The sequence below is a fragment of the Perissodus microlepis genome, chromosome 3 (assembly GCF_051167445.1).
Source record: "Perissodus microlepis isolate ML-2025 ecotype Zambia chromosome 3, ASM5116744v1, whole genome shotgun sequence".
In the NCBI taxonomy this organism is placed as follows: Eukaryota; Metazoa; Chordata; class Actinopteri; order Cichliformes; family Cichlidae; genus Perissodus; species Perissodus microlepis.
This window is the reverse complement of record NC_140463.1, coordinates 38616226-38630194: the sequence shown is the minus strand read 5'-3', so window position 1 is coordinate 38630194 and position 13969 is coordinate 38616226. Positions and strand designations below refer to the sequence as shown.

The following is a 13969-nucleotide window of genomic DNA, read 5'->3' as shown; positions in this document are numbered from 1 at the left end:
GAGAAGCGCAGTGCATTTCTACTCAGTCTGAACACTCGACACAGCCTCATTCACACAGCTGCACACACATGATTAGGGGAAACTCAACATTCAGTATCTTCTTTTTTCATCAAAAGACTTTCTCTGTATCTCTGCTCTGTTTGTTTTTGACTTGAAACACTAAATAAAAGTTTTACTACACATCTGTCTCTATTGTTTAATCAGCAGCTGTAATACTAAACTGTCCAAAATTTAAAAGTCTACATTTAGTAGATTTAGAGATATTTATTTCACCACTTTTAGTTAATGATACTTTATAAACCTATTCTGCTGTTTAACAAAGACAGTATCATCATGTTTAAAGCACTTTTAAATCTGACAGCAGCACTCAGTTCTCCTGCACATGTGTGATCTTGGAGTGAACTGAAGGTTCAGATGCATCTCTCAGGTCCTGTGTGGAGACTTTGCTGGACTTTGTCTGTCTGTTAAAGATGTGGTTTTCAGATGCTATTCAGCTGGTGTAGATAGTGGGGGTTTAGGTCTGAAACATCTTCTTTTGTCCTCCATTCATCCAGTTTCATGAGATAACTTTTTGGTACAAGGACTGGACTGAAAATGACTGAAAAGAGAAACTTTGAAAGAGTTTTAGAAGCCTGGAGGAAAAGCAGTGCTTGTTTAATCAAATGTAATAATACACATTGTTTAAATGTCCCAAAGTAAAGAGATCTCTCTGTGAACCTTTAATTCATCACCCTCTTGTGGCAGCAGCTGGCTACTGTTATTTGCACATGTGCATTGTGGTTTTTTATCCCGTTATAATTTAATACAAAACCCTTTAATTAAATTAGTGAGTTAAAGTAATATGTGAAATATTAGTGTTAGGTAAGTCCCAGAGTTCAGTTTATTGGACATTAGCTACATTTAACGAGAAGATATGAGATCCAAATATATGCTTATGTCAACACATGTTCATTTTGATGAAGTTTAGTGAGCAAATTTGAATCATCACAACAACCAAAATGTTAGCAACACATCATAAGTCATGTGGGAGCTGGGGGGGGATGTCATGTGACAACCAGTTTGGCTTCCAGAATCGTGACATCACACCCATTTAGAATCTTACCACCACTTTGGTCCTTTGATCCTTTGATCCTAAAACCTATAAGTAGGGGTGAGACGCAACAACTTTTAGTTCGTTGTTCGCAGCATTTACGTTCGCAGCATTGAAACGTTCGAGAGAGAAACCTTTCAAAACAATAGGATCCTTTTCAGAGCGACTTTTTACACTTTCCAGCATGTCTCTGAAAAAACACACAAGACAAGAAAAAGTACAGCCCAGCTCTTCTCTTCTGGCTCAAGAAGACAACATTCGAGTTCAGAAGATGTGCTTGGAAGAAATGCATGAGGAAAATCTCATGAACAAGCACAACAAGCAACACCCGGCCCAGGCAGAGAGTTTTTTTCAGCAACAAAAGGAGATTATCTTCCTCAGAGAAGAAAATGAGAGAAAGACTGCTGAAGTAGATAAATTGCTCAGCCAGCTTCTTGAAAAGGAAGATATTCAGAAGGAGAAAGAAATGGAACTCCTAGACATGCGTGGAAGGAACTTTGAGCTCAAAGCAAAGCTTGATAAAGCAATAGAAAAACTCAAAGAAATCCTCCAGCAGAAGAAAAATGAGAAAGACAAGGACAAAAAGGATCGGGAGCTGCAATTAAAGCTCGATGAAGCTCTGCTAAAAAATACCGAAATCCTCCAAGAGAAGAAACGGCAGGAAATAGAACTCCAAAACTTGGGGATAAAATACAAAGCATTGCTTCAAGAGAAAAAGCAACAACCGATCAAACAGAAAGAAAGCAAGCTTGAAAGCGAGCTGAAAACAAAGCTTGATAAAGCACTGCAAAGAAATGACCAGATTCTTCAAGAAAAAGAACAACTGGAAATAAACCAGAGAGACATGCGGTGCCAACTCCAAAGCATGGAGAAAAAATGCAGAGTCCTGGAAGTAAAACTTGATAAAACTGCAGTGCACAAGCAGAAATATCAAGAGCTGCTTCAAGAGAAAGAACAACAGGACATAAAGCAGAAAGAAGACAAACGTTTACTCCTGGACTTTGAGAGAGAAAACCAAAAGCTGCAAGAACTTTACAAGAAAATGAACTACAAAGCAACTGAGATGGAAGGAGAGAAGGAGAAACTGCAAAAACAGTGCTCAGCAATGCAGAGTCAGCTCAATGACATGCTGACAAAAAACACCGAACTCGAGGAACTTTCCAACACCTTGAAGTGCAAAAACACTGAGGTGCAGCTGCTAAAGCAGCAGCTCGAGAAAACAAATGAAGACCTGCAGTGCAAACTTCAAGAAACCGAGAGGAAAAGTCAGCAGTTAGAAGACACTCACAACAAATTACAAGAGTGTTATACAGAGATGCAGGAGGCAAAGGTAATGCAGGAGGAAACATCTAAAGAGTTGAAAGGAAGGCTTGAAGACAAACAAGCCGAATTAGAAGAAGTGGAGAAAACATGCAGGAGACTTGAGAAGGAGAATAGCGAAACAATCGATCAGCTGAGAACGCTGATCCTAGAGAAAAAGGTTCTCGTGGAAAAGCTCCTGGAAAAGAAGAAGAAACGCTTCCGCTTCTTCTGGAGGAAGGACACTCCTGCTTTTTCTACTCTTTCTACTTTTTCCACTGCTGATGTCACCTCGTCTTCCTCCACCTCTGTTCCATCGTAATTTTGACCTCCCCTCTCCTGCCCTCTCCCTCTCTCCTGACACCTTGACACCTCTCCCTCCCCTAGCTCCCTTGAACTCCTAACACCTGTCCCATCTCCCTCCCCCCTCTCCCTCTCTTTTCACCCTCACCCCCCAACCAGTCCCGACAGTTGACTGCCCCCTCTAGAGCCTGGTTCTGTCATAGGTTTCTTCCTTTAAAGGGAGTTTTTCCTATCCACTGTCGCCTAGTGCTTGCTCAGAGGGGATTGTTGGGGTTTTCTCTCCTCTATCTCTTTCCTCCTTTCTATCCCTTTCTTTTACCCTCTACTTTACACCCACCCTCCCACCCTTCTATTTCCTCAACAATTTAATAATAAACACAATTGGCTGCATTTTAAATGTGTCTGATCAATGTCTTCATTCAAGAATGAATTGTCTTTGTTACGGAGTCATGTGTATTTTGTGTTTTCCTCGGGCTGGTGATCCTCACGGTTGTTCAGCCAAGAATTCCAGATTAGCAGCAATACCTTCAATTCATTGACATTTGCAAGCATTCCTTTATACACAGCATTTCAGTCAGGTTGAGGTCTGGCCCTTCCAAACAAGCCATACTTGTTTGGTCTTTTTCTAATTAAACTGTCATGAACGTTAACATTTAACATGCTGTCTGAGGCCTGTAGAGGCTCGTTGCCTCATTGGCTAATGCACAAGTTTAATTCAAGGTAAGCAGAGTTTTATTGTCAACCCAACAACATGCACTCAAGTATACAGTGCGACGAAATATCATCGTCCTGGATCAAAGGTGCAAACTGTAAAAATAAAATGGGAAAATTCAAATATACATACATACTTACAACTATTCAGAAATAAGATCATCTAAGAGTAAGTACAACAGTATTGTACTTGAATACAGAGAGAGTAAGAATTGAAATCAATGAGAATAAATAAATACAATAGTACACAGAATAAATACAATAGACAGAGTCGATCAGTACAATACAGGGTAGTGCAAGAATTGGTTGTGAAAGGAGAGTGTTATGTAGTCCAAGAAGTGTGTGGAGAAGAGAGTTCAGTGTGGAGGAGCGCAGCATGGTGTTCAGGAGCCGGACTGGTTTGGGGGAAAATCCCATTGCACAATCTTGCCGACCTGCTCCTGATGACGCAGAGTCGTCTTCTGGATTGAGGGGTGGTAAGCAGTTGGTGGAAAAGGTGATGCGGGTCAGCTATGATGCTTGTGGCTTTCCCAGTGCGGCGTGAGGTGTAAATAGCGGGTTAGGATGCTCTGTATGGTACCTCTGTAGAAGGTGTTAAAGATGGGTTTGGGGATGTGCACCTTCTTCAGTTGCCTCTTGAAATGCAGTCGCTGCTGAGCTCTTTTTGTCACTGATTTGGTTTTTGCTGGTCCAGGACAGGTCCAGGGGCAGATCTAGAGAAATTTTCCTAGGGTGGCGTGGAAATCAAATGGGGAGGCAGAATCTGGTAGTCTTTTTAAAAACACATATGCAGGTGTTACATATGGTTAAAAGGGTTAATATGCAGTAAGTATACACATGTTTCATATAAATATGGTCTATAACTTAATTATTTTCTATAGCCCACAATTAAATATTTCAGTTACATTAAAAAAATTTAATTTTTATTTTATGTACTGTATAATAAATAAATATGTACCCAATAAGTATAAAATCCAGAAAGCTACACAACATTGGGCAAACTTAAGTCTAACTAAATCCTAGTAATATTTATGTTTTCTTTTTACTGTAAAAACCACAGACATGTTTAGTAAATTATTTTTCATAACTTGAAATGCAAATATAAATTGTAAATTTGTAAAAAAAAAAAAAAAATTATGTAAACATTTTGTAAATAATAAAATTATATGCAACTATTCATCTAAAAATGCAGCCAATGCACCGGCGTTGGTTTTTTTTGTAAAGCCATTTAAAAATACTGCTTAATTAAAGTGAGAGAACAATCATTGGTCACAATAAGACGCCCCACAAATTTTTTCTGCCAGTAAAAGAAAAAAAAAAAGAAAAGAAAAAAAACTGTCTACCACAAGACAGAGAAGAACATCACAGGGAGAAACCCTGCAGGCCTGACAGCAGGAGGTGTATCGCTCCTTCTGTTTTCCACCTGGAGACAGTGTTCACACTGCATCCTCACGCTGCTGCAGGATTGCTCTCCCCCGCTTCAGGACACCTACACCAGGAGATGCCGGACTAGAGCAGCGCAGATACTGAAGGACCCGTCCCATCCTGGCAACATCATCCATAAGTGACTTGAGACAGGACTCTCTTCCAGACACTCTAAACCCACCGGCACAATGTACATTTCAAATTCCTTTAATTTTAAATATGTTTATATTTTCTATTCTGTAAAATAGTCAGATTGTCTATTCTTATTTAATTCACTTAATGTACAGAATTCAGATAGTTAAGAGTGGGAAAAAAAATTGCGTTCATGTTTGCAATTTTGTCTTGTTACACAATATTTTGAATTAAATGGAACAAACAAAACACTACATTTTAGGAAGTATTAATGGGTGTTTTTGTGTTTGTTTTTTTGTACTACTTGGACACTAAAGTGGCCCTTCAATGAGATGATGGTGCCAGAAGTGGCCCGTGGCTCATTTGAGTTTGAGACCCCTGCTTTAGATTATATTACATACAGAAAAAAGTACTGGTTTATTATTTTAGTGGGCAAAAGAGTCAAGATTGGATCTAAAGGATGTAAATGGAGAAGCACAGTGCATTTCTACTCAGTCTGAACACTCGACACAGCCTCATTCACACAGCTGCACACACATGATTAGGGGAAACTCAACGTTCAGTATCTTCTTTTTTCATCAAAAGACTTTCTCTGTATCACTGCTCTGTTTGTTTTTGACTTGAAACACTAAATAAAAGTTTTACTACACATCTGTCTCTATTGTTTAATCAGCAGCTGTAATACTAAACTGTCCAAAATTTAAAAGTCTACATTTAGTAGATTTAGAGATATTTATTTCACCACTTTTAGTTAATGATACTTTATAAACCTATTCTGCTGTTTAACAAAGACAGTATCATCATGTTTAAAGCACTTTTAAATCTGACAGCAGCACTCAGTTCTCCTGCACATGTGTGATCTTGGAGTGAACTGAAGGTTCAGATGCATCTCTCAGGTCCTGTGTGGAGACTTTGCTGGACTTTGTCTGTCTGTTAAAGATGTGGTTTTCAGATGCTATTCAGCTGGTGTAGATAGTGGGGGTTTAGGTCTGAAACATCTTCTTTTGTCCTCCATTCATCCAGTTTCATGAGATAACTTTTTGGTACAAGGACTGGACTGAAAATGACTGAAAAGAGAAACTTTGAAAGAGTTTTAGAAGCCTGGAGGAAAAGCAGTGCTTGTTTAATCAAATGTAATAATACACATTGTTTAAATGTCCCAAAGTAAAGAGATCTCTCTGTGAACCTTTAATTCATCACCCTCTTGTGGCAGCAGCTGGCTACTGTTATTTGCACATGTGCATTGTGGTTTTTTATCCCGTTATAATTTAATACAAAACCCTTTAATTAAATTAGTGAGTTAAAGTAATATGTGAAATATTAGTGTTAGGTAAGTCCCAGAGTTCAGTTTATTGGACATTAGCTACATTTAACGAGAAGATATGAGATCCAAATATATGCTTATGTCAACACATGTTCATTTTGATGAAGTTTAGTGAGCAAATTTGAATCATCACAACAACCAAAATGTTAGCAACACATCTTAAGTTATGGGGGGGGGGATGTCATGTGACAACCAGTTTGGCTTCCAGAATCGTGACATCACACCCATTTAGAATCTTACCACCACTTTGGTCCTTTGATCCTTTGATCCTAAAACCTATAAGTAGGGGTGAGACGCAACAACTTTTAGTTCGTTGTTCGCAGCATTTACGTTCGCAGCATTGAAACGTTCGAGAGAGAAACCTTTCAAAACAATAGGATCCTTTTCAGAGCGACTTTTTACACTTTCCAGCATGTCTCTGAAAAAACACACAAGACAAGAAAAAGTACAGCCCAGCTCTTCTCTTCTGGCTCAAGAAGACAACATTCGAGTTCAGAAGATGTGCTTGGAAGAAATGCATGAGGAAAATCTCATGAACAAGCAACACCCGGCCCAGGCAGAGAGTTTTTTTAAGCAACAAAAGGAGATTATCTTCCTCAGAGACGAAAATGAGAGAAAGACTGCTGAAGTAGATAAATTGCTCAGCCAGCTTCTTGAAAAGGAAGATATTCAGAAGGAGAAAGAAATGGAACTCCTAGACATGCGTGGAAGGAACTTTGAGCTCAAAGCAAAGCTTGATAAAGCAATAGAAAAACTCAAAGAAATCCTCCAGCAGAAGAAAAATGAGAAAGACAAGGACAAAAAGGATCGGGAGCTGCAATTAAAGCTCGATGAAGCTCTGCTAAAAAATACCGAAATCCTCCAAGAGAAGAAACGGCAGGAAATAGAACTCCAAAACTTGGGGATAAAATACAAAGCATTGCTTCAAGAGAAAAAGCAACAACCGATCAAACAGAAAGAAAGCAAGCTTGAAAGCGAGCTGAAAACAAAGCTTGATAAAGCACTGCAAAGAAATGACCAGATTCTTCAAGAAAAAGAACAACTGGAAATAAACCAGAGAGACATGCGGTGCCAACTCCAAAGCATGGAGAAAAAATGCAGAGTCCTGGAAGTAAAACTTGATAAAACTGCAGTGCACAAGCAGAAATATCAAGAGCTGCTTCAAGAGAAAGAACAACAGGACATAAAGCAGAAAGAAGACAAACGTTTACTCCTGGACTTTGAGAGAGAAAACCAAAAGCTGCAAGAACTTTACAAGAAAACGAACTACAAAGCAACTGAGATGGAAGGAGAGAAGGAGAAACTGCAAAAACAGTGCTCAGCAATGCAGAGTCAGCTCAATGACATGCTGACAAAAAACACTGAACTCGAGGAACTTTCCAACACCTTGAAGTGCAAAAACACTGAGGTGCAGCTGCTAAAGCAGCAGCTCGAGAAAACAAATGAAGACCTGCAGTGCAAACTTCAAGAAACCGAGAGGAAAAGTCAGCAGTTAGAAGACACTCACAACAAATTACAAGAGTGTTATACAGAGATGCAGGAGGCAAAGGTAATGCAGGAGGAAACATCTAAAGAGTTGAAAGAAAGGCTTGAAGACAAACAAGCCGAATTAGAAGAAGTGGAGAAAACATGCAGGAGACTTGAGAAGGAGAATAGCGAAACAATCGATCAGCTGAGAACGCTGATCCTAGAGAAAAAGGTTCTCGTGGAAAAGCTCCTGGAAAAGAAGAAGAAACGCTTCCGCTTCTTCTGGAGGAAGGACACTCCTGCTTTTTCTTCTCTTTCTACTTTTTCCACTGCTGATGTCACCTCGTCTTCCTCCACCTCTGTTCCATCGTAATTTTGACCTCCCCTCTCCTGCCCTCTCCCTCTCTCCTGACACCTTGACACCTCTCCCTCCCCTAGCTCCCTTGAACTCCTAACACCTGTCCCATCTCCCTCTCCCTCTCTTTTCACCCTCACCCCCCAACCAGTCCCGACAGTTGACTGCCCCCTCTAGAGCCTGGTTCTGTCATAGGTTTCTTCCTTTAAAGGGAGTTTTTCCTATCCACTGTCGCCTAGTGCTTGCTCAGAGGGGATTGTTGGGGTTTTCTCTCCTCTATCTCTTTCCTCCTTTCTATCCCTTTCTTTTACCCTCTACTTTACACCCACCCTCCCACCCTTCTATTTCCTCAACAATTTAATAATAAACACAATTGGCTGCATTTTAAATGTGTCTGATCAATGTCTTCATTCAAGAATGAATTGTCTTTGTTACGGAGTCATGTGTATTTTGTGTTTTCCTCGGGCTGGTGATCCTCACGGTTGTTCAGCCAAGAATTCCAGATTAGCAGCAATACCTTCAATTCATTGACATTTGCAAGCATTCCTTTATACACAGCATTTCAGTCAGGTTGAGGTCTGGCCCTTCCAAACAAGCCATACTTGTTTGGTCTTTTTCTAATTAAACTGTCATGAACGTTAACATTTAACATGCTGTCTGACGCCTGTAGAGGCTCGTTGCCTCATTGGCTAATGCACAAGTTTAATTCAAGGTAAGCAGAGTTTTATTGTCAACCCAACAACATGCACTCAAGTATACAGTGCGACGAAATATCATCGTCCTGGATCAAAGGTGCAAACTGTAAAAATAAAATGGGAAAATTCAAATATACATACATACTTACAACTATTCAGAAATAAGATCATCTAAGAGTAAGTACAACAGTATTGTACTTGAATACAGAGAGAGTAAGAATTTAAATCAATGAGAATAAATAAATACAATAGTACACAGAATAAATACAATAGACAGAGTCGATCAGTACAATACAGGGTAGTGCAAGAATTGGTTGTGAAAGGAGAGTGTTATGTAGTCCAAGAAGTGTGTGGAGAAGAGAGTTCAGTGTGGAGGAGCGCAGCATGGTGTTCAGGAGCCGGACTGGTTTGGGGGAAAATCCCATTGCACAATCTTGCCGACCTGCTCCTGATGACGCAGAGTCGTCTTCTGGATTGAGGGGTGGTAAGCAGTTGGTGGAAAAGGTGATGCGGGTCAGCTATGATGCTTGTGGCTTTCCCAGTGCGGCGTGAGGTGTAAATAGCGGGTTAGGATGCTCTGTATGGTACCTCTGTAGAAGGTGTTAAAGATGGGTTTGGGGATGTGCACCTTCTTCAGTCGCCTCTTGAAATGCAGTCGCTGCTGAGCTCTTTTTGTCACTGATTTGGTTTTTGCTGGTCCAGGACAGGTCCAGGGGCGGATCTAGAGAAATTTTCCTAGGGTGGCGTGGAAATCAAATGGGGAGGCAGAATCTGGTAGTCTTTTTAAAAACACATATGCAGGTGTTACATATGGTTAAAAGGGTTAATATGCAGTAAGTATACACATGTTTCATATAAATATGGTCTATAACTTAATTATTTTCTATAGCCCACAATTAAATATTTCAGTTACATTAAAAAAATTTAATTTTTATTTTATATACTGTATAATAAATAAATATGTACCCAATAAGTATAAAATCCAGAAAGCTACACAACATTGGGCAAACTTAAGTCTAACTAAATCCTAGTAATATTTATGTTTTCTTTTTACTGTAAAAACCACAGACATGTTTAGTAAATTATTTTTCATAACTTGAAATGCAAATATAAATTGTAAATTTGTAAAAAAAAAAAAAAATTATGTAAACATTTTGTAAATAATAAAATTATATGCAACTATTCATCTAAAAATGCAGCCAATGCACCGGCGTTGGTTTTTTTGTAAAGCCATTTAAAAATACTGCTTAATTAAAGTGAGAGAACAATCATGTGTCACAATAAGACGCCCCACAAATTTTTTCTGCCATAAAAAGAAAAGAAAAAAAACTGTCTACCACAAGACAGAGAAGAACATCACAGGGAGAAACCCTGCAGGCCTGACAGCAGGAGGTGTATCGCTCCTTCTGTTTTCCACCTGGAGACAGTGTTCACACTGCATCCTCACGCTGCTGCAGGATTGCTCTCCCCCGCTTCAGGACACCTACACCAGGAGATGCCGGACTAGAGCAGCGCAGATAATGAAGGACCCGTCCCATCCTGGCAACATCATCCATAAGTGACTTGAGACAGGACTCTCTTCCAGACACTCTAAACCCACCGGCACAATGTACATTTCAAATTCCTTTAATTTTAAATATGTTTATATTTTCTATTCTGTAAAATAGTCAGATTGTCTATTCTTATTTAATTCACTTAATGTACATGTAACCCAGATCATTGTTTGAGTATGGGATTTCTGATTATTTGTAGTCACTGAACGCACCACTGTGCCGTGCGCATAGCCACTCTCTAGTCCAGCTACAGAGTTTTTTCCTTCTGTTCGTCCGATGAGGCGCATGCTGCTCTCGTGCCCTCTGCGAGCTGGAAATTCGGGTACAGTAGACATTTGAGTTGCTGTAAATAGTTTTAAAAACCTTTATATGTGAAGCTAATGATTTAATATGTTGTTAGAAAAAGGAGTCTTGTAGCGGTTACGAACGTGAAGCTGAGCTGAATCCGACAGCCATTCGCCATTACATGAACCCCTCTGGTGAGTTAGCTTGCAGCGCATGTTCGCATGAAATGTTTTGTGCCTTATTATGCTGCAGCGAAGTATCAAATCTACCACTGTCATGTTTGTTAAGAAAGAGGCTAAATATTGTATAATGTGTGTTATTGGCTGACTGTTAGCAAGCTAGCCGTTAAGTGAGCCTGGCTAATGTCCTAAAATGGCGGCCGACACGAGGTCAGTTACAGTGTTATTATGTTATGCCTAAGAGAACAGCATTAATAAGCATTGTTAACAGCATTTATGTTCTGTTATATTTTTATTTTGACAAACCTGTATTATTATAATGGTAAGACTGTTAAATAAGCCGTTAGTGACATGGACACTGAGTCAGTGGTATTGAGACTTATGAACATTTTAGTTAATTCTTCTGCACACTTGTGTGTAGGCTTGTTTGTTTGCCCTTTTGGTGCCCTGGATCCTACTGGATGAACTGCCTTGTGGAAGTCCTCATCTGATGACTCTGCTGAACCGTCCTGGCTAGTAGATGGTCGTTGCTGCGGGTGGATGCTTCTGCTTGCTGGATGTTATTATTGGATGCTACACCGTTCCAACAGAGCGGTAGGAACAATTCAAAGGGCCCAACGATGCACTTTATTTTTTCCCTGAGCTCAGGTGATTTTCTTTTGGCCAAAGGACCTTGAAGGGATACATATTTGAGTTTATTTATTTATTTTATTTTTCTTGGGACACTGAGTGGAAAGACACTACAAAACAAGGGTTTATTATTTAAAATTGTGCCTAATAAATGTGTTTATGTTAAGTAAGTGTGGTGTCCATTGTGTGCTGGAAGCCTTATTGTTCCTGTGGTGGAGCAGCTACTACCAATCTCCTTTACGAAACTAGCCTCTGATGGGATACAGATATTTGGGACACATTTGAATTCTTGTAACCTATTTCTAGAGAAACTGTGATTCTGGGCTTAGACATCGGGGTGAAATTGATGACACCGACACCTAGTGAACTGCCCAAGGTCAACAGTCCTGATTTCCACGCATTAAAGGTTTGGCGTAAGTACAGATTGCGTTGCAAGTGGCGAGCCAGCCAGGAGATTGGTGAAAAGTAGCACCTTGACTTTCCGACACAGACTGCAAAACAGAGTGAAGCATCTAAGCTTGAGAGGAGAGTGGATGAGCTTTCAAAGCAGGTAGAGAAACTGAGTCAGAGGTCCAAGAATTCTCCTTTTGACAGTGAGCTTAGTACAGCGTTAAAACAGAGACAAGAAGAAACTGTTAAACTTGAAAGTAAAATAGATGAGTTGTCTAAGCAACTCAGAGAGCTCACTCAGAACCAAAAATGTCCTAAAGAGAATGATAGTGGCAAAGACTTCCTTACGGCAAGAAATAGCAGTGCCAGGAGACCAGTTAAGGTTCCCTCTATGCCAAAAGCATGGTTCTGCTTTAGATGTGGTGAAGATAACCACATTGCCGCTCGGTGTCCAAATGAACCCAACCAGGCACTAGTCCGTCAGAAGAATGCTGAGTTAAAGGAAAAGCAAGGAAGGTTCCAAGCCCAACAGGTTACTGAGCCTTTTGCTTTAAACTTGTAGCGGCTCCTGCTGTGGGACGTCCAGGAGCTGAGACCAGCATTAGTCCCGCCTCAAGTGACCAAAGAATTGATGTTCAGAGCAAAATGAAGACCCAGACAATGGTTCAAGATTTCAGTTCCCAATCCCGCTTGCCACCCGGTCTGATAGGTCCTCGTTGTTCAGCTTCTGTTTTGGTTGAGGGTGTGCAATGCAACTCTATCATGGATAGTGGTTCACAAGTCACTACAATCTCCGAATCATTTCACAAGGATAAACTGGCACATCTCCCCATTCAGCCCATTCAAGCATTGCTTGAGATTGAGGGTGCGGGTGGACAGCACGTTCCCTACCTTGGTTATGTTGAGACCCACGTCACTTTTCCTCAAAACATTACAGGCAAAGAGGAAGAGTTGGTTGTTTTGGCTCTTGTTGTGCCTGAGTGCCATTTTAACAGCAGAATACCAGTTTTGATTGGTACCAATGCACTGTTAAGACTCCATGATAAGTTATCTGAACGTGACGGTCCAGATTTCCTTCACAGACTGTGTTCCAGAGATGTAACACTGGTTCTCCAGCACTTGGCTAAACAAATGGATGATTGCCACATACGCCCAGTGAGGTTGCACGGGAAAGTACCAGTCACCATCCCTGCCAACCACAAGTGCTGTTTAATGGGCGATGTTAGGCTGAGAAAGAACACTCCTAACGTAAGTTTTGTCCTTGAACCAAATGAACACGACAAGTTACCTGGTGGTTTATTTCTTGAAACTGCTTTGATAGACATCCCTTACAAAGCTAAGAGTAAGGTTCCAGTCGTCTTGCAGAACTTGAGTGGGCACAGTATTGTGTTGCAACCAGGAAGTACAGTTGCCCAGGTATGTGTAGCCCAGCACATTTCACCCCTGGTGCCTGTTTCAAATGCTTCTTCTCATGACAAGTTTGATGGAGAGAAGCTAAAGTTTAATCTTGATGAGTCACCCCTCTCTGAAGAATGGAAAGGGCGCATTACCACCAAGCTCAAGTCTATTTCAGAAGTGTTTGCGGTTGATGACCTGTCTTATGGTCATACCACTGTGGTAAAACACCACATTCGGCTGAACGATGACACGCCGTTTAAGGAACGGTCGAGGCCCATCCACCCAAGTGACAGAGAAGCTGTCAAGCAACACCTCAAAGAACTGCTTAATGCAGGGGTTATTAGGGAGTCAGAGAGCCCCTACGCATCTCCAATAGTAGTTGTGCGTAAAAAGGACGGTTCGATCAGGTTGTGCGTTGATTACCGCAAGTTGAACGCACGGACCATTAGGGATGCTTATGCCCTCCCAAACATTGAGGAGACCTTCACGGCCCTTAGTGGTGCCAAGTGGTTCTCGGTCATGGACCTCAAATCAGGCTATTATCAGGTTGAGATGGCCGAGGAAGATAAAGCTAAAACTGCTTTTGTCTGTCCTCTTGGGTTTTACGAGTTTAATCGCCTGCCTCAGGGCGTTACAAATGCCCCAAGTACGTTTCAACGACTGATGGAGAAGTGTGTTGGGGATTTGAACTTGAGTGAGGTACTTGTGTTTTTGGATGATCTGATTGTGTTTT

General features: G+C 40.7%; 1 protein-coding gene and 1 long non-coding RNA gene across 2 annotated transcripts; both read left to right on the top strand.

Moving 5' to 3' along the window:
* The first annotated feature begins 1192 nt into the window (after positions 1-1192).
* On the top strand, positions 1193-8408 carry LOC146391406 (uncharacterized). Its single transcript, XM_084922817.1, has 2 exons — positions 1193-2707; positions 6594-8408. The coding sequence occupies exons 1-2, from the start codon at positions 1275-1277 to the stop codon at positions 8122-8124; spliced, it is 2964 nt and encodes a 987-aa protein (XP_084778943.1). The 5' UTR covers positions 1193-1274; the 3' UTR covers positions 8125-8408.
* Positions 8409-10517: 2109 nt separating this feature from the next.
* LOC146391405 (uncharacterized) lies at positions 10518-11614 on the top strand. The gene is made up of 2 exons (XR_014799155.1): positions 10518-10833; positions 11240-11614. It is a non-coding gene; the product is annotated as an uncharacterized LOC146391405 (long non-coding RNA).
* The last annotated feature ends 2355 nt before the right edge of the window (positions 11615-13969 follow it).

What these genes read in the sequence shown, in the direction of transcription:
- LOC146391406 (XM_084922817.1), top strand. Translation starts at nt 1,275, where the DNA reads ATGTCTCTGAAAAAACACACAAGACAAGAAAAAGTACAGCCCAGCTCT. An exon ending in TCCTCCACCTCTGTTCCATC is followed by an intron (nt 2,708 to 6,593) that starts GTAATTTTGACC and finishes AACAACTTTTAG; the next exon opens with TTCGTTGTTCGCAGCATTTA.